This window comes from Mirounga leonina, unplaced genomic scaffold (genome assembly GCF_011800145.1).
Source record: "Mirounga leonina isolate KUSES-001 unplaced genomic scaffold, KU_Mleo_1.0 Mir_104, whole genome shotgun sequence".
NCBI classification, from domain to species: Eukaryota; Metazoa; Chordata; class Mammalia; order Carnivora; family Phocidae; genus Mirounga; species Mirounga leonina.
In genome coordinates, this window is record NW_023270231.1 from 18,801,744 (window position 1) to 18,823,085 (window position 21,342).

A 21,342-nucleotide genomic window follows, 5' to 3' on the forward strand; every position below is an offset into this window, starting at 1 on the left:
TATGCAACAGAAAGCCATTGATGAGTGGAAATTCACTTTGAAGGAGTCTAGGTCTTTGCCCAGGATTCAGCTTTCTGGTCTGTAATTTGATCTCCTGTGTGGCCATGCCCATGAGAAAGGAATGGGGTGTGTGGACAAGCAGCCCAAAGCTAAACAAATTAGTAAATGTGCTATTTAGGCTCCTCTAGTTAGGGTGATTGCCCTTGGCAGCCACATCATCCCTGGCCTCCCAAGGGTCAGAAGTGTGGCGGAAAGTCAGACAGAAGCAGCGCTTCCGGGCTCTGCCATCTTTCGGGTGATGCTTGATTTTTCTGAGCAGCTCTACAAATAAGGGACATTTTCTTGGAGGACTGAAATGAGGATTTGGCATCTCATAATGCCTGGAAAGCCTAGTGTCTGGCACATAATGGGCACTCAGTCATGTCCCCCAGACAGTGACGTTGGCGGGGTGTTTCGCACCTGCTTGGCCCTAAGTAAACAAACAGGGCGACCTGGCTTTCTTACCTCTTTCAAACCTCCTTCAAAGTTGTTTTAATTACTAGCAAATTTCCAGTTTAATAATTTAATTTCCATTGTTAATTTTTATTCAGGGTTAAAGGTCTTTGTTAATAAGTCCATGATGAAAAGCACATTCTCTGCTAACTTGTTACCTGCAAAATTTTGGAAGAAAAATTTTTTTGCCAATTTAAGCATTTTCTTGGCATGTAGCTAAAAGTTGGAAAGAAAAGTGATTTTTGTTAGACATTTCTGATCATCTTCTTCAGGCAGCCAAGCTCCAGTGCATTTCTTCCCCAACCCCATCACCACCACCACCACCAGCAACTGCATTTATGGGCAGGACTTCAGCCAGTGAGGACAGGAGCTCCCACTCATGGGGAACTGGCTCGTTAGACATGTGCCCTACCTTTGTTTAGCATTTTACAATTAATAAAGGTTTAAAAGCTGTCTTGTACACCTCAGCTTACTAATCTTACCAACTCTGTGAGCCAACTCTTTCCTCTATCTTAGAGATAAAAATATTGAGGCTCAGAGATGTGAAGTGACTCACCTGGTGACATGCCTAGAAAGGAAGTGACAGAATCAGGAGTCCAGTCCACACTGCGTTTGGTCCAGTCCAGTTCTGATTCCAAAGGTTGTCAGGGTAGGTGCTCACAGGACCAGGCCACAGGGCAGGGAGCTAGCCTCAACAGGAACCTGCCAGAAAGAACAGGCCGAGCAACCAGCATTAACGGCCAGGGAGTCATCTAAATATCCGTACTGGCCCTGCATCATCCCGCAACTGGCAGGGGATTGGGTCATTACTTATTTATTATTTTTATGTTCTTTCCAGCATAATTCTCCCAAACTTACCTAATCATAGGATACCCCTGGTGTACTTCTTAAAAATCTAATTCCTAGGCCCCACCAGAGCTCTACTGAATCAGAATCTCCAGGAAAATACTTTCCTGGTCACAACTGCTTCTCCAGCAAGCCGGGTTCTGGAGCTGGACAACTTAGGTTCACATTCTGCCACCCCTACTTACTTGATCAAGTTTGCTACCCACCCTTGGAAACTGAACTGTTGTGAGGGTTAGATGAGATAATCATACAAGAAAAGCTCTTAGAATATAAGGTTATTAAATTAGTGGTTATTATGAAGTAGTATCCTAATTTTGTTGATAACGATCCAGGAACTTGGAGCAGTGGGGTAATGTATACAAGGTCACAGCGTCATTGGTGGAGCTGGGATGTGAGCTCAGATCTGCTGTCTCCACAAACACAGTCGCCTGAGCAGTACACACCACTTCCTTCCTTCCCTCCATCCAGGGATCCCCAGATACAGAACAGTTGGGAAGGTACAGCTTGGAGCCAGGAATTCAAGCTCAGCTCACCAACTCTTTCAGTGAACTTATTTGGAAAGGAAACCGATCACCATTGCCTGATCAGTGCAGACTTCACCAGCCATGAGGCTTTTATGTGGTGGGAGGTGGTCCTGGGCCTAGGAACAAGGGGGTGGTCTTTACCCTTGCATAGCTGTGCACTGACTGTGGGACATCTAACCTACAAGGAAGGCAGAAGTGCCCTCCCAGAATTGTTCATGAAGATTGTGATGTAGTTTAAATAATGACTTGGGGAAAGATGGAGTTCATTAATATTGCCAGTAAACCTATAATGTATTACTGCGTTATGAGTAGAAGATCTTTGTCATGGCACTCATTTGGGCTTTAAAAGTTTATAAACTTGGAGTAAGTACATGGGTGGTACAGTCGATTGAGCGGCCACTTCATGGTTTCAGCTCAGGTCTTGATCTCAGGGACGTGAGATCAAGCCCTGAGTTCAGCTCTGCACTCAGCGTGGAGTCTGCTTAGGAGTCTCTCTCCCTTTGCCCTTCCCCCCACATGCCTGCTATGTGTCTCTCTCTAAAAATAAATCTTTTTTTTTAAAAAGATTTTATTTATTTGAGAGAGAGAATGAGCAGGGGGAGCAGCAGGGAGAAGGAGAAGTAGACTCCCCAGTGAGCAGGGAGCCTGACCCAGGGCTTGATCCCAGGACCCGAGCCAAAAGCAGTTGCTCAACCAACTGAGCCACCCAGGTGCCCCTAAAAATAAATCTTAAAAAAAAAAAAAGCTTATAAACTCTGCGACTTGGTTATTATGGATTTCAGAGCAGGCTTACTCCATTGAAATAATGGTTATTTTGAAAAGTGCGTGGATTTGGATACCAGAGTCATTCAGCAAGATTAGTGATCTGATAACTCAGTTGAAGACTTTATCTTAATCAGAGTTAAGTGATGTCCATACACAGTAAGCTCTATGTGTGAAGCATGTCTACAAGTTTTTTGGGGAAAATTTAGGTTGTATTCATTAAAATATGATTGTTTTTCAACTTACTGTTTACTGTGTTTTGGGTCTTTCCAAACCCAGGATCAAGCCAGTGTTAGACAAGAGAGGCCTTCAGTGGATATTGAATGCATAAAGTAATTTTATTTGTGAATGAATGAATAAAAAGACTTGGAGAAATTTATTTTCATGAGGCTCTCTGAGACTATATATAAGACCTTAGCCTAGAGATTGAATTTTAAGTTGTTTTCCTCCTAAGAGATTATTTCTGTCCCCTTTCAGGGGTCAATTAATGAATCAACATATATAATATGTAAAATAATCTCTTTAGAAATCACTCTTTTTTTTTTAAGATTTTATTTATTCATTTGTCAGAGAGAGAGCGCACAAGCAGGGGGAGCGGCAGGCAGAGGGAGCAGGAGAAGCAGGCTCCCTGCTGAGCAAGGAGCCCGATGCGGGGCTCGATCCCAGGACCCCGGGATCATGACCGGAGCCAAAGGCAGATGCTTAACAACTGAGCCACCCAGGCGCCCCTAGAAATGACTCATTTAAATGCAATCTGATTCTCTAATAATTAATGATCCCAGATAGCCACATCCTGAGTTCATTGTAAGTGATTTTGTCTTTAAGTGATAAAGCCTTGACTATCTTCTGATAGCAAAGTGATGTCAGTCAACCACAGAAAACTTTTTAAAATCTCACTTTTTTTTTTCTCCTACAAAAAATATTTTAATACCTTTAAAATACAAATTTTTCTATAAAATTACTCATGGAAAAGATTCTTAAGTCAGAATTAACACCTCAACTGGTGAAACTTCAGGAAGCTCCTTACAGCTATTTAAGTATACAAGCAGGTCACTTTACCAGCCATTTCCCTGTCATGTCTCTGTTCTGGACTCTTAACAGCCTCTGTCCCTCTTTAGCACCCCCTGTTCCATCAGTTCAGATCATGAAAGCTGAATCTCTTGAACATCAGAAATGTGCCAAGATGATGTGGTGTAAACCTTAACATTTTGCTGTTGACCATCTGCAGTTATCAAACCAGCTGGTAACTGGCTCGTAAGTTCCTGCTGGGGAAGCTCTTCACTTAGTCCCCCTGTGGCTGTGATGCTCCACCCCTCCTGTCTCTCTTCATGGCCTCCGAATTTCGGAAGATGTTTCAGCAGTTGCGCACAACTGTCAAAGCCTCAGGTAGACATGCAAAGGGAATAGCCTCCCACTGAAGTCTTGTGATTCTCGACATGGCATCTTTCACTCGCTTCCGGTGTGATAAAGCCGGGCAACTCACACATTCTTGAACACAGTCTTTGGTCTCCTGTGTAGTCTGTCCCTTTAAGGTATGGCATTTTTCCTTATCCATGCTACCTCTGCGATCCAAAGATATATATGTTGTTCTCTGAAACTTTTTTTTTTTTTTTGAGAGAGAGAGAGGAAGAGAGCATGAGCAAGGGGAGGGGCAGAGGGAGAGGGAAAGAGAGAATCTTAAGCGGACTCCACGCCCAGCACAGAGCCCAACATGGGGCTCGATCTCACCTCCCTGAGATCATGACCTGAGCCGAAATCAAGAGTTGGGTGCTTAACCGACTGAGCCACGCAGGCACCCCTCTCTGAAACTTTCTTTTGAACCATTTTGGCTTCTTGATAATTCCTGCTGTCCCCAGTATCATCATAAAGTTGTACAACATAATGACTTCATCCAGTGTTCTCTGCAGAAATTCCTAGTTGATGAGTACCTGTTATAAAACTGCCAGAACTATGTGCTCAGCTGTGTTTGAGAACAACTCTCTATAAAGGTGTCTGATCTTTGACCAGGTTCACCCTGGGCAGGGTGAGGGAGCGAGCCCAGGAACCGCAAACCTCCAGACAGCTGCACACTTTATGGCTGAACCAGACTGTGATGAAACCAAACGAGTTCCTTCCTCTCCCACCCCTGGGGACTTGCCTTCCTCCTCACAAAGGTGCCTGAAGTGGCTCTGGCACCCCCAACCCTCTGACCAACATAGCTGCCCCCAAGTATGCAGGAACCAATGCTGCCCACTAGCCAGTGGGCGCCCAGGACACAGTGATTTGACCAAGCAGTCAGGCCCTGCCATGGCCCAGCCAGCAGGTGGAAAGGGGGCATGCCCCAGGGATCCCCCACATGGTGGCAAAGGCCATGTGGGCACATTCGCCCTGTAGGTGGCTGCAGGGTCAGAGGCCCATCTGAGCTTCAGCCTCCTCCCTCAGCCAGCTCCAGGTACAAAATGCAGCATGCCTGAGATGCTGATGAGAGGGGTCCCCAGCAGCACCTCAGTGCCCCCTCCTCCAGCACCCTGACTCAATGCACAAAGAGCTGCTGCTTATTCCGCAATCAGAGCACCCAGGCCTGGGGATGGACAGGAGAGAGACAAGTACCCCAGGGCCTTGGTGGGACCATTCATGGTCCCACTATTTAATGTGGAATAGGACACAAATTTTTAAAAAGAAAAAGAAAAAATGAAAGTAGGACTCCTGATTATAGAAACTGGTTGATTTATTTAAAGTTGAGAAAGTGAAGTATGCTTGAAGGTTCATGCATGAAAAGGCTTGTCTAATTGAAACATGGGAGTCACAGTTAATAATTAAAATTTTACCTGGCTTGAGATCAGCTATCTTTGTAAGAATGTTAATATGACGTTTCTGAGTAGGCTTTATGTTTTTGAAATTCGTAGAGGCAGAGACAGATTATCAAGGCTAGTTGGTATTTCGTATACCAGTATATAGTGTTATTTGAAATCCTTACTAAGTAGGGAAAATAGTGCTGTATTAGTTTCCTATTGCTGCTATAACAAATAACCACAAAGTTAGTAGTTGTAAAATAGTACATTAACCTATAGTTCTGGAGGTCAGAAGTCTAAAATGAGTCTGTGTTACTTTTGGAGGCTCTTTGCCTTTTCCAGCTTCCAGAGGCTGCCCACACTCCTTGGCTCACTGCCCCACATCGCCGCAGTCTCTGCTTGTCCCACATCTGTTCTTCGGACTCTGCCTCTCCTGCCCTCCTCTTTCTCTTGTAGGGGCTCTTGTGATTACATCAGGCCCACCTGAATAAGCCAGGGTAGTTTCCCAGTCTCAAGATCCTTAACTTAATCACACCAACAAAGTCCCTTTGCCACAGAAGGTGACATATTCCCAGTGTGTGGGGATAGGATGTGCACATCTTGGGGAAGAGGCATTATTCAGCCTACCAGAGGTCTATACAGGGCCCATCGATGTATGTTTTCAGTGTTGAGGTTTGGGTGGGCTTGGCCTGGAGTCTGAAGATCAGCCTCCTCCTTCTCTTGCTGGGTAGATAAGGGTTAGTTGGGAGCAACATCTCAGATTCTTACTTTCGTCTTCCATAAAAATGGTATAGTATTCATAGAGCCCACTATCGTGAGAACTGAGATAGAATGTTCTGCTACGGGCACATAGTAGGGGCTTGCACTCTTAGGCAAGCATCTGGCCCAGTTCCTTGCCTGCAGTACAAACTCCAAACATGTTGAGGTTCCTCTCCCCCATTTCTCTCCTTTCTCTTTGCCTGTTAAAGAAAGACCTTGTGAGGCCTCCACAGCCCTCTTGCTCACGTGCTCAGAGTCGCCACAGGCTCCTTGTAGTGCAGGACTTCACAGTGTCAGTAGAAACGTTTGCATTAGAGGGAAAAAGAGGGCCTCAAAGAGACCAGTTCTGTGCGGGCATTAGTTGGTATACTTTGAGGGGAGCATAGCTAACAGAAAGTGGTAGAGGAGAAAGAGGGAACTGGCAGACCAGTGCCCCGGAGTGCAGCCCTGCTGTGGTCCTGTTGCTTTTCTTCTGCCCCCGGCACCAGTCACACCACCTGGGCGGTTCTCTGCCCCCCCGCCGGGCCTCTGTTTCCTCATCTGTATGGTGCAGTTAAAAGTGGTAGGTCTTTTTAAAGACCCCATCCAGCTCTTACGCAATTAGGACGTTTATAAAGTAACCAGGTTTTAAACCCAGATCCTGTTTGTGGCAACTTGACCTAAATGTTGCTTTCTATTTCACAAATTGGAGATGGTTTGTTATGAAGAACTAGGATTCTGTGAATGCAACGTGTTAATTTGGGGGATGATGTATGTTAGGTGTAAAGGACAAGCAGTGATGGTGAGGGTTGTACTTGAAGGCAAGAAAGATTACTTGGTACTCCGTTGTTTTTTTTTTTTTTAAAGATTTTATTTATTTGAGAGAGAGAGAGAGAATGAGAGAGAGAGAGCACATGAGAGGGGGGAGGGTCAGAGGGAGAAGCAGACTCCCTGCTGAGCAGGGAGCCCGATGCGGGACTCGATCCAGGGACTCCAGGATCATGACCTGAGCCGAAGGCAGTCGCTTAACCAACTGAGCCACCCAGGCGCCCGGTACTCCGTTTTATGAGAACAGTCCGTATCAGATACCCACAGGGGAACATGGTGATTGCTCAGGCCTGAGGGGCGGCATAGGCAGCGCAGAGAAACGCCAGGAAGGAAGCCGCTCCAGCTGCACGTACAGCCACAGCCTGGTGCCCAGACTGCAGGAGGGCCGGGCCAGAGCGCCGGCACAGTCCCACGCCCCGCCTCTTGCTAGGCCTACGGAATCTGAACCTCAAGACGGGAGATAGTAATGGTCTTTGCAGAGGGACGTGTGATGTGTGTGTGCAGTCTCTCCCTACTTGCTACCACCATGGCTCAGAATTTTTAGAACTGGCCAAGACAACCATCTCCGCAGTGTCCCCCACCCCTAGACTGGCCCCTCAGGGTTGTATGCTCCTCTCTTCACTATCCCAACATGGGAGTCACCACCTACCAAGGTGTTCTTCCTTTTGGCCAGTTGGACTACGGAGAGACTGTCTTGCAGGACACCATGCTCTCCTTGCTTTTTCTCCGGCTGGTCACTCCTTGTCAGCCTCCTTTGCTGTAACCCCACCTGCTGAATCCACTCCATTCCCTGGGGGGCACTAAGGAATCTCAGCAGGGCCCCAGGTCTCTACAGACACGTCTAAAAACTACTGCTGTCCGGAATGTGAATTGGAGATTTTGTTTTGCTTTTTTGCAAATGTTATAAATAACACATTTGACGTATTCTAATTCAAAATTTAGACATTTCTCATACAATGGCACAGCTCTTTGATGTACATTGTATTTCTTGTATCCCTGGACTTGATGTCCATGATGTTGATGTGTCCTAATTTGAAATTCAGTTGTTTCTCTTACTACAGCTCAATCAGCCAAAACCCAGCAGGGACAAACCTGTAGTCCGACAAAGTCATGCTCATTGGCTTCTTGCATCGAGGGAGACCGCAGACCAGAGGAACAGAGTGTGTCTTGCCAACAAAGGAGGAGATAAAGCTTTTAGAGCATCTTGGAGAACAGTGGACTTTCAGGGAAGCTTAGTGAAGCAATATTTTGATTGGCTTAGAAGGTCTAGACTATGACGTGGCCCCATTGCCCTGTTTCCTTGGAAATTACAAAGTTAAGAAAATTGTGGAATGTCGTGTCCAGAAACTCCCTAATCTTAAGCTCCACACCTGTGCTGGAAATCCAGGCTCCTTTTCATTGTCCAGAGTGGGATGTTTCATTCTTTCTGTTTTGAATTCAAATAGCAAAGATTATAGAAGACACAATGTCTTGGTGAGATAAGAAAGCAGTAGTCATCCAAAGAAGGGCAGTGTTATGACACTTTATAGCTGTGACCTTGGGAGCGATACGGTTTCCCAGTAACCTTGCAGCTGGCTTTATCCGTGCTTGTTATTCCAGCTGTGGCTTTATGAGTAGCAGGGCTGACTTTCTCAGTCTCACTGACCAGCTCTTTCACAGGCACTGGATCCCTCACATCTCTTGTCCTAACGTGCCCGAGTTTGATCCAGGGGGTATGATACTTACTAGTTTGAGATTTTGAGAAAGTATAAATGACAAGAGTGCCTACCATCTGCACTTGGCATCTTAAGGTACCTAAGAACTTGAGAAGCACTAAAAAATAACTTCATGAAAAATGACCTGGAAAAGAAACTATTCGAACTGATATTAGAAATGTAGGGAAGGGAAACAGGAATAAAAAAGCAGTGGTTTGAAGCCTTCATAGTGATTCGGTCCTTCAGTCTGCTAATGTCACACAGAGAGATCTAGTCTAAGGAGATCACCAGCTTTGAGGGAAAAGATCATAGACAAGGATACATTATTTATCATGGTGAAAAACTGAAGATGATTTAGACATGAAAGGTGTTGTTACATACCTAAAATGAATATTTAGTGCCATGGGGAATGCTCATGAAGTAAGTGCCAAAAAACAAAAAAAAATCAGGAAATTAAAATACAGAGTATGATATCAACTTTATTTTTTATTTATATGATGTGTATAAAAAATGTCTGCAAGGCATTACCAAAACATAAAGGATGGTTATCTCAGTGTGGCTAAATTATCAGAGATTTTGGCTTTTTGTTCTATATTTTCTACAATAATACAGTGCAGTTCTAAAAATAAGTGTGTATCACTCAGAGCAAGAAAGTAGTTATTTTTGGGAAAATAGTAATGGTTCTTAGCTATAAAATAGGTATCACATGAGGGAAATGATACGCCATAGTGTTACTCGTATTTGTGGGCTTGTCCGAATGTGTTTTTCCCACCATGTCCCTGTTGGATTGAGGAACATAGGTTTGCATTTTTGTTTGGTGGTTTATATGTTGAACAAGGCTGACTGAATCTGAGTCTTTTTCTAATTGTGGAATTTTTAGCATGTAACCAACGCTTTTTACGTAATTAGTCACTTCTACCGGTAGAAATAACACAGTTAGTAGACCAGAATGGAGTAGTAGTTTGGCGTTGGTTGTCGCACCCAGAAAAGGGGTTTCAAACTTCAGACCCTGTTACTGCTGATGTTATTTTTAACTCTTTCTATTTCTACTTTTTCTAGAGTATTTCTAGGCTTCCAAAAGTTAAGGAATGATGAAATACCATGTATCTATCAGGAGAAATATGTGGGAAATTATTGAAATTTGGTTAAGATCAGTTGGGATTTATGGACAAAGTAACTTTGGAGTTAGATTGTCTTTCTGCCATTTATAGCAAAGTTATTTTTATAAAGAGGAAAGTATATAAATTTTCAGCTGGAAATTAATGTGACTATAGAGTTTCTAAAATGTGTAGCAACATTGTAAGTCTTGACTAGACTTATCTTTTTGACCCCCTAGAGTCCAGGACGATGTCTGGAGAACTTCCACCGAACATTAACATCAAGGAACCTCGATGGGATCAAAGCACCTTTGTTGGGCGAGCCAATCATTTCTTCACTGTAACAGATCCCAGGAATATCCTGTTAACCAACGAACAACTAGAGAATGCAAGAAAAGTAGTGCATGATTACAGGTAACATTAATGATTATACTTTTTGATTAATACGGTAATAGGTCATCATGTTAACCTATTGTCTTTAAACCTTCACTTAGTGATTTTACAACTTTGTTTTTGCAATGGAATCCTCTTTACCAAAAAAAAGAGGAAATAGGAAGACGTGTTTTATCCCCTGAGGCTGAGCCTTAATGCAGATATCCGGGGTTCACAGTGACCTGAAAAATAAGACAGCCATCCCTCCAACTCCTAGGTACCGATCTGTGAGGTCCCCTTTCCCAGTGCTCTGCCTCCTCCACTCCAGTACGTCCCTGGGTCAATAGCCCCCCACGCATCTTTCTGTCCCCGGATGGAGATAACCTCGTGCGGAAAGCAAGCTGTCAAGAATTAGAGTAGGTTGGTTGCTTCTGAAATAAAGCCTCAATGAACAAACCTCGCAGGTAGGAGCTCAGCTGGAAAGATGCTGGTGGCAGGTTTGTAGGTTTGGGCTGCAGTTCATCAATTCAAAGAGCCAGTCATGACGTCAGAAGAGAGATGCTCTAATAAGGCAGTGGTCACAGCTGTCTCCATAAAAGACCACATAAGAAATATTTCAGGGGGTGCCTGGGTGGCTCAGTCGTTAAGCGTCTGCCTTCAGCTCAGGTCATGATCCTGGGGTCCTGGGATCGAGCCCCGCATTGGTCTCCCTGCTCCGTGGGAAGCCTGCTTCTCCCTCTCCCACTCCCCCTGCTTGAGTTCCTGCTCTCACTATCTCTCTCTCTCTCTGTCAAATAAATAAATAAAATCTTTAAAAAAAAAAAAAAAGAAATATTTCAGGCTTTGTAGGCCACAGAGGGAAAGTTTCTGCCCCGTAGTTTTCTTAGTTTTTTGTTTTTGTTTTTGGGTTTTTATTTTTTATTTTTTTAAAAACAATCCTTTTAAAAAATGAAAAGCCACTCTTAGCAAGCGAGGCAGACAGGCCATAGACACTAGTTTACAGCCTCCTGCTGTAGGGGAGAGTCAGCCAGTAGCTGAGATCTGGAGCCGCGTTGGGGGGGTGGTCTTTGACGGTCACGTGGGAGGTTAGGGAAGGAACCAAGGGCAAAGGGCAGTCTGTAAAGTTCGTCATCAAACACAGGCTGGCCAGATCTTAGCAGGGGCCCGCGCATCAGGAGAGGAGAGCCGAGCAACAGGACATCTTGGAACCTTATGCGAAAGTACTGAAGAACAGGCAGAGGAAGAGCAAAGCGCATGTCAGGGATTCAGGAAAGGAAATGTTCGATGAATCTGGGACAAAAGCCATAAAAAGGAGAGGTGCAGAGGAAAAGACAGCGAGAGGAGTTGAAAAGAAGACATAAAAACACTGCAAAGAAGCTAACACTGTAAGAGCAAGACGGGGGCAGTGGGCGGCACTAATGACAGAGCTGGCTCCGTGGAAAAGGAGAAACAAAGACATGGAGAGTAAACCCGAGACCCTCCTCCAGCGGGGAAGAACAGATGTTGGCACACTTTTCCCACAGAGGGCCAGGTGGCAGATATTTTCTGCCTTGCAGGCCATACCTTCTCTCTTGCATATTCTTGTTGTTTTTGCTTTTTTTTTTTATTTACAGCCCTCTAAAAATGTAAAAACCATTCTTAGCACAAGAGCCATTCAGAAACAGGCCATGGGCTATAGTTTGTCGGTTCCCAGTACAGACGTAAAAGTGGAAGCGCATTAGGGGTTGCCAAGAAATGGGGGAAAGACTCCAGAGGAGCTTGCAGGAACGTTTGGGGAGATGAAAGTATTCCACACCGTGATTCTGGAGGTGGCTACACCACTGTACCTTTTCCAAAGCTCATCAAATCGTACTCTTAAAATGGTTGACTTTTATTGCATTTGAATTATAGCTCGGTAAAGCTGATTTAATTTTTTGAAAAAGAAGATGCTTCCCAATTCATTTGCAACACTGATACTCTAAATGACAGAAGTACACTGCAAGAATACAGTGGCCCATCTTGCAAATTAACAGCGTAAAAATCCAAAATAAAATACTAGCACATCAAATCCAGCCTTTCATGAAAGTATGAACAAGTAGGATTTATTCCAGGAGTAAAAAGTTGATTTATTTTAGGACATCTATCAATATAATTTATCAGATTGAGGCAAGAAATCACTCTTGATAGATGCCCAAAAGAAGGTTAAATTATCCATGTGTTTCTCAGAAAATTATTAATCAGCTAGGAATAATGTACTGTATTTCTTTAATATGGTAAAGAATACACATCCACATTAGCAGCCAGCATCACACTAAATGATGAAACAGTAGAGCTGAGTGAACTTCCCAGACAGTTCTGCAGAAAAGCAATCCTGTGGAATATTTCCCCCAATACCAGAGAGGGAGAGAGAGAGAGAAAGATAGAAAGCTAGGAAAGGAGGGAGGGAGGGAGGGGAGGAGGGAGGAAGGAGAGGAGGAAAGAAAGAGGAGAGAAAGTGGCTTCCATAGTCAAATTTGGAAAAGTTTACAGCCCATTCTTTTTTTATCCTTAAGATTTTATTTTTAAGTAATCTCCACACCCAACATGGGGCTTGAACTTACAACCCTGAGATCAAGAGTTGCACTGACTGAGCCAGCCAGGCGCCCCTACATCCTATTCTTAAGGGTGTCACATCCCATTGCCTTCTGAAAAATTCCAAGAAGTATTAGAGTAAACAAAGCCGTTAGTCCGTTTTCCCAAACTTGAACATGGGCCTTTTTTCTTTCCCGTAACACCTTATAACATCTAAGAACACGCCCCTAAAAATCTTGCTCTAGGAGGCATTCTCTTTAAAGTTAGAAGCAAGTCAGGGATGCCTTTATCTTCACTATTGTATAACATTGTTCTGGGATCCCTAACCAATTCAGTAAGACATAAAAAAGAAATAAGAGGGACGCCTGGCTGACTTACCAGTGGAGCATGGGGTCCTGAATTTGAGCCGCATGTTGAGTGTAGAGATTGCTTAAATAAACTTAAAAAAAAAAGAAAGAAAGAAGATGTACAAATCTTAAAAATATGAGACAATTTCTTTCTCTTCTTTTTTTTTTTTTCAAATGATGATTTTCTCACCAATCAACTACCAGTGGAACAAATAAGAGAATATGACAAGTAGACTACACAAAAAGTCAACAGTTTCCTATACATCAGCAATAATCAATTAGACAATATTATTTTAATACCATTCATAAGACCAAAAAGATATATATATACCTATATATAAAGTATCTAGGAATACACTTACCCGGAAATGTGAAGCAGTTCCAAGCCCACTTGGGGGGTCATTAAAAGAAGCCTTTGATAACTGGAGCAACATGCAGTAAGTCTAGATAGAAAAATTTTTTTTTTTTTAAGATTTTATTTATTTATTTGACAGAGAGAGACACAGCGAGAGAAGGAACACAAGCAAGGGGGAGTGGGAGAGGGAGAAGCAGGCTTCCCACGGAGCAGGGAGCCCGATGTGGGGCTCGATCCCAGGACCCCGGGATCGTGACCTGAGCAGAAGGCAGACGCTTAATGACTGAGCCACCCAGGCGCCCCTGGATAGAAAGTCTTAATATGGTAGAGGTGTCAGTTCTCTCCAAATCAATACAGTTTCAGTCTAAATACAATTGTGCTCACCTATAAAATTGACAGAATAATTCTGAGCATTGCCAAAAAAATAGAGCATAACTCAGGCACTTTTGAAAGAGGAGAGACCACTGTTCTACCAGGCATAGAATGGACTGTCATTTGGAGGGTGGGCATCGGCCCCACAAGGTGAAGATGGTGGGAAGTCCATAGAAAGCCCCAAAGCGAATAGAGAGCCCAGAAATGGACCCTCAACTCTATGGTCAACTCATCTTTGACAAAGCAAGAAAGAATGTCCCAATGGAAAAAAGACAGTCTCTTCAACAAATGGTGTTGGGAAAATTGGACAGCTACATGCAGAATGAAGAGGGACCATTTCCTTATACCACACACAAAAATAGACTCAAAATGGTTGAAAGACCTAAATGTGAGACAGGAATCCATCAAAATCCTAAAGGAGAACACAGGCAGCAACCTCTTCGACCTCAGCCGCAGCAACTTCTTCCTAGAAACATTGGCAAAGGCAAGGGAAGCAAGGGCAAAAATGAACTATTGGGACTTCATCAAGATAAAAAGCTTTTGCACAGCAAAAGAAACAGTCAACAAAACCAAAAGATAACCGACAGAATGGGAGACGATATTTGCAAATGACATATCAGATAAAGGGCTAGTATCCAAAATCTATAAAGAACTTATCAAACTCAACACCCAAAGAACACAGGATCCAATCAAGAAATGGGCAGAAGACATGAACAGACATTTTTCCAAAGAAGACATCCAAATGGCCAACAGACACATGAAAAAGTGCTCAACGTCGCTCGGCATCAGGGAAATCCAAATCAAAACCTCAATGAGATACCACCTCACACCGGTCAGAATGCCTAAAATTAACAAGTCAGGAAACGACAGATGTTGGTGGGGATGCGGAGAAAGGGGATCCCTCCTACACTGTTGGTAGGAATGCAAGCTGGTGCAACCACTCTGGAAAACAGTATGGAGGTTCCTCAAAAAGTTGAAAATAGAGCTACCATACGATCCAGCAATTGCACTACTGGGTATTTACTCCAAAGATACAAATGTAGGGATCCTAAGGGATACGTGCACCCTGATGTTTATAGCAGCAATGTCCACAGTAGCCAAACTGTGGAAAGAGCCAAGATGTCCATCGACAGATGAATGGATAAAGAAGATGTGGCATTTTTTACAATGGAATATGCAGCCATCAAAAGGAATGACATCTTGCCATTTGCAACGACGTGGATGGAACTGGAGAGTGTTATGCTGAATGAAATAAGTCAATCAGAGAAAGACATGTATCATATGACCTCACTGATATGAGGAATTCTTAATCTCAGGAAACAAACTGAGGGTTGCTGGAGTGGGGGATGGGGTGGGAGGGATGGGGTGGCTGGGTGATAGACACTGGGGAGGGTATGTGCTATGGTGAGCGCTGTGAATTGTGCAAGACTGTTGAATCACAGATCTGTACCTCTGAAACAAATAATGCAATATATGTTAAGAAAAAAAAAAGATAGCAGGAGGGGAAGAATGAAGGGGGGGAATTGGAGGGGGAGATGAACCATGAGACACGATGGACTCTGAAAAACAAACTGAGGGTTCTAGAGGGGAGGGGGGTGGGAGGATGAGTTAGCCTGGTGATGGGTATTAAAGAGGGCACGTTCTGCATGGAGCACTGGGTGTTATGCACAAACAATGAATCATGGAACACTACATCAAAAACTAGTGTTGTAATGTATGGTGATTAACATAACAATAAAATTTTTTTAAAAAATTTAAAAAGGGGAAAAAAAAAAGAAAACCCCAAAGCCACGCCCAGCACTCAAAGAATCTCAACCCATGATGGCTATAGCATTTAAATCTTGGTATTAGGGTGGCAGAGCAGCCAATGGAAAAGTCAAGTTAAGCAAGTTTCACATTTTCCTATCTTAAGATAAATCCCAAATAAATTAAAAACCTCAGTGACAATTAAAAAAAAAATAACAAAAAACCTGTTACTAAAGTGCAAGACGTAGAGGTGAATATTTGTATAACCCTGAAGCGGGTCAGGCCTTTCTAGTCAGCGACTTCGTTTGTTCCTACCTGACTACATCAAGATAGTAACGTTCAGGGGAGCAGCCTGATCTGCCCACAGCGGGTCAAGTTTACACGTGATCCGCTTAAACAGTGAGGGTGCTGCCACCCTGACAATCAACAGACACACTCAAGTAGAGAAAAAGGACAAAAGGCGTATTGACAGCCTCAGTATTTTACATAACTTTTGTCTCAGCAAATGTACTCCTTTGTTTCTGATTAATCTTGGATGCAGGGGAAAGATTTATTTATAAGGAGATTGACTTCCTCATCCTTTACAAACGGAAGAGATTAGAAGCAATTAAAGTGCCCAACAATAGGGATTGGGATAATCTATCTTACAATCATGCGGTGGAAGACTGGAGCATTTAAAAGGATGATGTGTTAGTTTCCTAAGGTGGCTGTAACCAGTTACCACCAACTGAGTGGCTTCAGACAACGGAAATTTGTTCTATTGCAGTTCTGGAGGCTGAAGTCTGAAACCACGGTGTTGGGAGGGCCATCTCCCTCTGAAGGCTCTAGGGGAGAATCTTTCCTCCCCTCTTCCAGCTTCTGGTAGCCAGAGGCGTTCCTTGATGTTCCTTGACTTGGAGCTACATTATTCCAGTCTCTGCCTCTGACATCACAGGACCTTCTTAGTCTGCACGTGGCTGGCTTATAAGGGCACTGGTCATTGGATTTAGGGCTCACCTTCATCAGCATGACCTCGTTTTAACTATTATATCCACAAAGACCCTGATTCCAAATAAGGTCCCATTCTGAGGTTCTGGGTGGATGTGAATTTGGGGGGACACTATTCAACCCAGTACAGGTGGTACAGAAGAAGTTCTAAAGATACAGAAAAGCGTTCACAGAGTATTACTCATTTTAAAGAGGTGGTCATAAAGCAACAGGTATGGTGTTTATAGAGATCCTAAGTGGCATATACAGGTCCTGCAAGACCGTGGCTGTGTCTTCACAAAACAGCATCAGTGGAAATGAGTAATGAAAGGCTTGAATGATTTTAATTGCACTAATGAATGTCTGTATTTTCTAAATTTTTAGCAATAAATGTGTTTCTTTGATAACAAGATAAAATAATGAGCCTTTCTAATCTAGGGTTTCAAACTGTAGGTATAATAATTAATGTTCTTGATTGCCACAGCTTTTGTCTAATTGGTTGAAAATATTATAGAGTTTGCAAAGTTCAAAATACGTTTTTAAATATGTCATTTAAAACAAGGAATATTTCAAAGTTGAATACTTCAAGATACAAGATAAGTTTTTGTTTTTCAAAATTACAGACCAGTTGAGATACATGGGTTTGAAATGTTCGTTGTGTTTACTGTCTCTTGTGTTACTAAAATTTCACTGCAGGCACGGTTGTTTTAGGTAAGGGTAAACTTAAAAACTTTCTAGCTACATGTCTCTAGAGCACTGGTGAGCTATTGGAAATGAACAGTTCCCTTGTTATTTCTTATTTCCCTAGGCAAGGAATTATTCCTCCAGGTCTTACAGAAAATGAATTATGGAGAGCAAAGTACATCTATGATTCAGCTTTTCATCCTGACACGGGTGAAAAGATGATTTTGATAGGAAGAATGTCAGCTCAGGTTCCAATGAACATGACCATCACAGGTTGTATGATGACATTTTATAGGTAAGTCATGGAAATATAACAACAGTACATTTTATATTACAGAGCTTAAAGTACATTTTTGTGTATAGTTTTATTGAAATAAATGTCATTTCACATTGAGTTCCATTTTATATAAATGTCACAACTCTAGGGGGTTGCTTTAACTTTTCCCGGTGCTAAATAAATCGTATTCTCTCTGTCGTTCAAAAGGAGACTGAATTTTTCCTCTAACTCGTAACACCCAAAAGAAAATGAGATGGAGAAAGAAAATTTAAAAGTCTCTAAGCAAATTCTCTTTTTCATCCACTCCTAAGTCACAGATGTAAGAGTAGATGTAGCCGTAGATGCAGACACGCAGGCTTGCACGTGCCATAAGGAGGGATCAGGGCTACTTCGCCTGCAGACAGCTGGCTTTTTTCCCCAAGAGAAGGGGCCTGACATTTGTTGAGCGCCTACTGTATGCCAGGCTCTCTACAGATTTAAGATCAAATTTAAGGAGGATGACTTGATTCTCACCATAGCCCTTTGAGCTTGGGCTTACCCATATCCAAAGAAGGAGGATGCTGAGAATCAGAGGATGCACTTCAGCCCCGCCACTCAGGTCCCAAGCTTTCGACGCAGAACGCAGGGTCTTTGACCTAGCGCTCTCCTTCCGCAGTCCATCTCCTCTGTGGTTACTGGTGTTCACATTTTCTGTTCCGCACAGCGGCTAGGTCAGAGGCGATGGCCAGTGTGTGACGGATCGCTCTGTTTTAGGACGACACCGGCCGTGCTGTTCTGGCAGTGGATTAACCAGTCCTTCAATGCCGTGGTCAATTACACCAACAGAAGTGGAGACGCCCCCCTCACTGTAAAGTAAGACTGTAAGAGTTAATCGTTCCCTGCACCTGCCCAGTGTGCATTTCATTCGGTGGTGTATAAACTGTTGATATTGGTCAGAGTATCATGGGGCATATTTTCCAGTAGCGTTTCTTCTCCTCCCTTCCCATCAAGATGACCGTCTTGTCCAGCCTGCCTTCACAGACATGACTCTTGCTGTTAGGGACCCTGGTAGGCGGATTTGTCTCCCACGCCCTCAGGCTCCCCGTGCAGAACACAAGGTGGGCAGTTGAGGGCCGGGCCGTGGCAGACGACAGGCTGTGCCCCCATCTACCCTGAGCCCGTGGCCAGGTAGCAACATCAAAAGCAGTGGCATCAAGAGCGTGATCTCTGCAGAAACCAAGGGGACTTTTATTTAGGATTTGTCTTTAAAGGAGCCATCTCTGGAGCCAGACAGAAGGTGAACAGGTTTAAAATGTTGCCTCCTGTAAAAACCGTTTGGACTGGCTAAAGTGATTAGTGAACCAAAACTTTCAGCTCAGCTTGGAGAACACTTCAGAGTGTTTTCTTTTTTGTCACTTTAAATGGCCTCTGACAGTCCATAGTGTTCTTTTGTCACCATATGGAACAAAGACTGTAGAAATCTTGCCGCCACAGTGCTTATCACACTTTCATTTCTTCCAACCCTTCAAATTAAAACGTATTTTATTTATTTGTATTTATTTATTTATTTTTTATTTTTTATTTTTTTTAAGATTTTATTTATTTGCGAGAGAGAGAATGAGAGACAGAGAGCATGAGAGGGAGGAGGGTCAGAGGGAGAAGCAGACTCCCCGCTGAGCAGGGAGCCCGATGCGGGACTCGATCCCGGGACTCCAGGATCCTGACCTGAGCCGAAGGCAGTCGCTCAACCAACTGAGCCACCCAGGCGCCCCAATTTATTTGTATTTATTATTATTATATTTCTTTAGAGAGACAGCATGCAAGGCAGAGGTATGAGGTAGACAGAGGTAGAGGGATGGAGAACCTCAAGCAGACTCCACACCCAGCACAGAGCCCAACGCGGGGCTCGATTTCACGACCCTGAGATCATGACCTGAGCCAAAATCCAGAGGTAGATGCTTAATGGACTGAGCCAGCCCGATGCCCCTAAAACTTAATTTAAAATAAAACAGCTGTGCTTGACTGCCTGTTGCAGATGGGACTTTTCGTATTACGATACAGTAAGTTACAATTTTAAGAACAGCAGTATGGCAGTTTTACTTCCAATATGTGTGTTTATATTTTGAGAAGTACTTTTTATTTAGGTAGACATGCTGCCCACACTTAGGCCAAGAGGCTGTTCCCTGCACGCTCACGGCCCCTCGGTCCACCCCCCACCCCCACCCCCCCAGTACCTACTCCCTACAGCCGCCGCTGAAGCTGCTGGTCGGCTTGTCTGTGAGGAAGGCCACTCTGCCCGGGGCTGCTTGCTTCCGGTCTGCATTTGGCCGTTTGTAGAGTGAGAGTGAGTGTTGTTTTGTGGGCTCTCTCTTCTTAATCATGCTCTTTCACATTGTCGCCTTGTTTCCTCAAAAACTGTCGAACCCAAGTGTCCTGGCGTGCACCTGTTTTTCATGCACTATTCTTCCTTTTCAGTGAACTGGGAACAGCTTACGTTTCCGCGACAACTGGTGCCGTGGCAACAGCTCTAGGACTCAACGCATTAACCAAGGTGCTCGGATTTTGATTTCCCTAGTTAGGCTTCTTAATTTGTTCTCATCCGCCTGGCTCAAGTCCCTCGATTATTTCTCAAAATAGTTCAAGTCCTAGGACTTTCTCTTTTTTTTAAGATTTTATTTATTTATTTGACAGAGAGAGAGTGAGAGCAGGAACACAAGCAGGGGAGTGGGAGAGGGAGAAGCAGGCTTCCCGCCGAGCAGGGAGCCCGATGCGGGGCTCCATCCCAGGACCCTGGGATCATGACCTGAGCCGAAGGCAGACACTTAACGACTGAGCCACCCAGGCGCCCCAAGTCCTAGGACTTTCTTAAGAATTACCATCATTATCTTCTCCTGCCTATCTCAGTTGGGTCTTCCAGTGAGTTTCGGAAAGGCTGTCACCAGCACCCTCTGCCAAGCCCCTGGTCTGTCCCTGGCACTGCGTCTTACGTGCCAGTACTCCCTGACCCTGGCTGCCCACTAGAGGCTGTGTGCCGAGGAGTGTGCCCGCGCCCACACCTCTCGAGAGGTGGAGACGCCAGCGCCTGAACTCAAGACCCCGCGACTCCAAAGCCCCCCAGTCCGTCAGCCAGGCCAGTCTGGCCGATGTCTGGGAAGCATGTCTTGTCCCAGTGCACCCATGCTGGAAATCGACAACCACCACCAGGGAACAAGTTTTGAAAGTACCCTCGGCCTGAGTTTCCATACAAAAGAGACTGTGTTTTTAGCAGTTTTCAAGGAGAAATAAGTATTTGCATTCAGTCATCCGGGCAAAGTAAAATAATGCTTTTGGGTTTTTTTTTTTCCCTGCAGCATGTCTCACCACTCATAGGACGTTTTGTTCCCTTTGCTGCTGTAGCTGCTGCTAATTGCATTAATATCCCATTAATGAGGCAAAGGTAAGATTCATACGCAGTCTTAGAAAGGACTGGTGCTTGACAGTAGAGTCTTATAATAATTAGTGGTATTGAAACTTTTAACAGTTCATTTTAATATTTACAGATGGAGTTATATGGGACCTGGGTTTGCTTCAGAGTAATCTGGTGTGGGCACAGGGATGGGTCCATTAATGAAACAAGCTTAGCCATGAGTTGCTAATTATTGAAGTAGGCTGATGAGTATGTGGGGGGTTAGAATACTCTTTCTACTTCTGTGTAATAAAAAGTTTAAAACATATATCTCAAACTAACATTTAGTTGTTGTAGCACTAGGCAAAGAAGGTCTGTGCACAGAAAGTTTATTCTCTAAAATAGGTACCCCCACCACCCCAGAACTGTCTTACTGGGTTTAAAATATTAATGTACATTTTTGGAAGTATTTTATAGAACTGACAGAAATTAAAAGAGAAGAAAGAACAAGAAAAAGCATTTTGGAATGGATAACAAAAAACAGGGTAACAATAGGA

The 21,342-nt window shown here is 43.8% G+C and overlaps 1 protein-coding gene across 2 annotated transcripts in view; it reads left to right on the top strand.

Annotated features, from left to right (window-relative positions):
* The window catches only part of SFXN1 (sideroflexin 1), a 39,870-nt gene that overhangs the window by 2,177 nt on the left and 16,351 nt on the right, over positions 1-21,342 (top strand). Inside the window, exons 2-6 of one of the 2 annotated variants that reach the window (XM_035014699.1) lie at positions 9,992-10,166; positions 17,269-17,439; positions 18,175-18,273; positions 19,876-19,951; positions 20,751-20,836. In XM_035014699.1, coding sequence (XP_034870590.1) covers positions 10,003-10,166; positions 17,269-17,439; positions 18,175-18,273; positions 19,876-19,951; positions 20,751-20,836 — 596 coding nt within the window. In that variant the 5' untranslated portion in view covers positions 9,992-10,002. Of the gene's footprint in view, positions 1-9,379; positions 10,167-17,268; positions 17,440-18,174; positions 18,274-19,875; positions 19,952-20,750; positions 20,837-21,342 lie in introns of those variants that run through there. The other variant, XM_035014706.1, reaches the window with a different exon arrangement.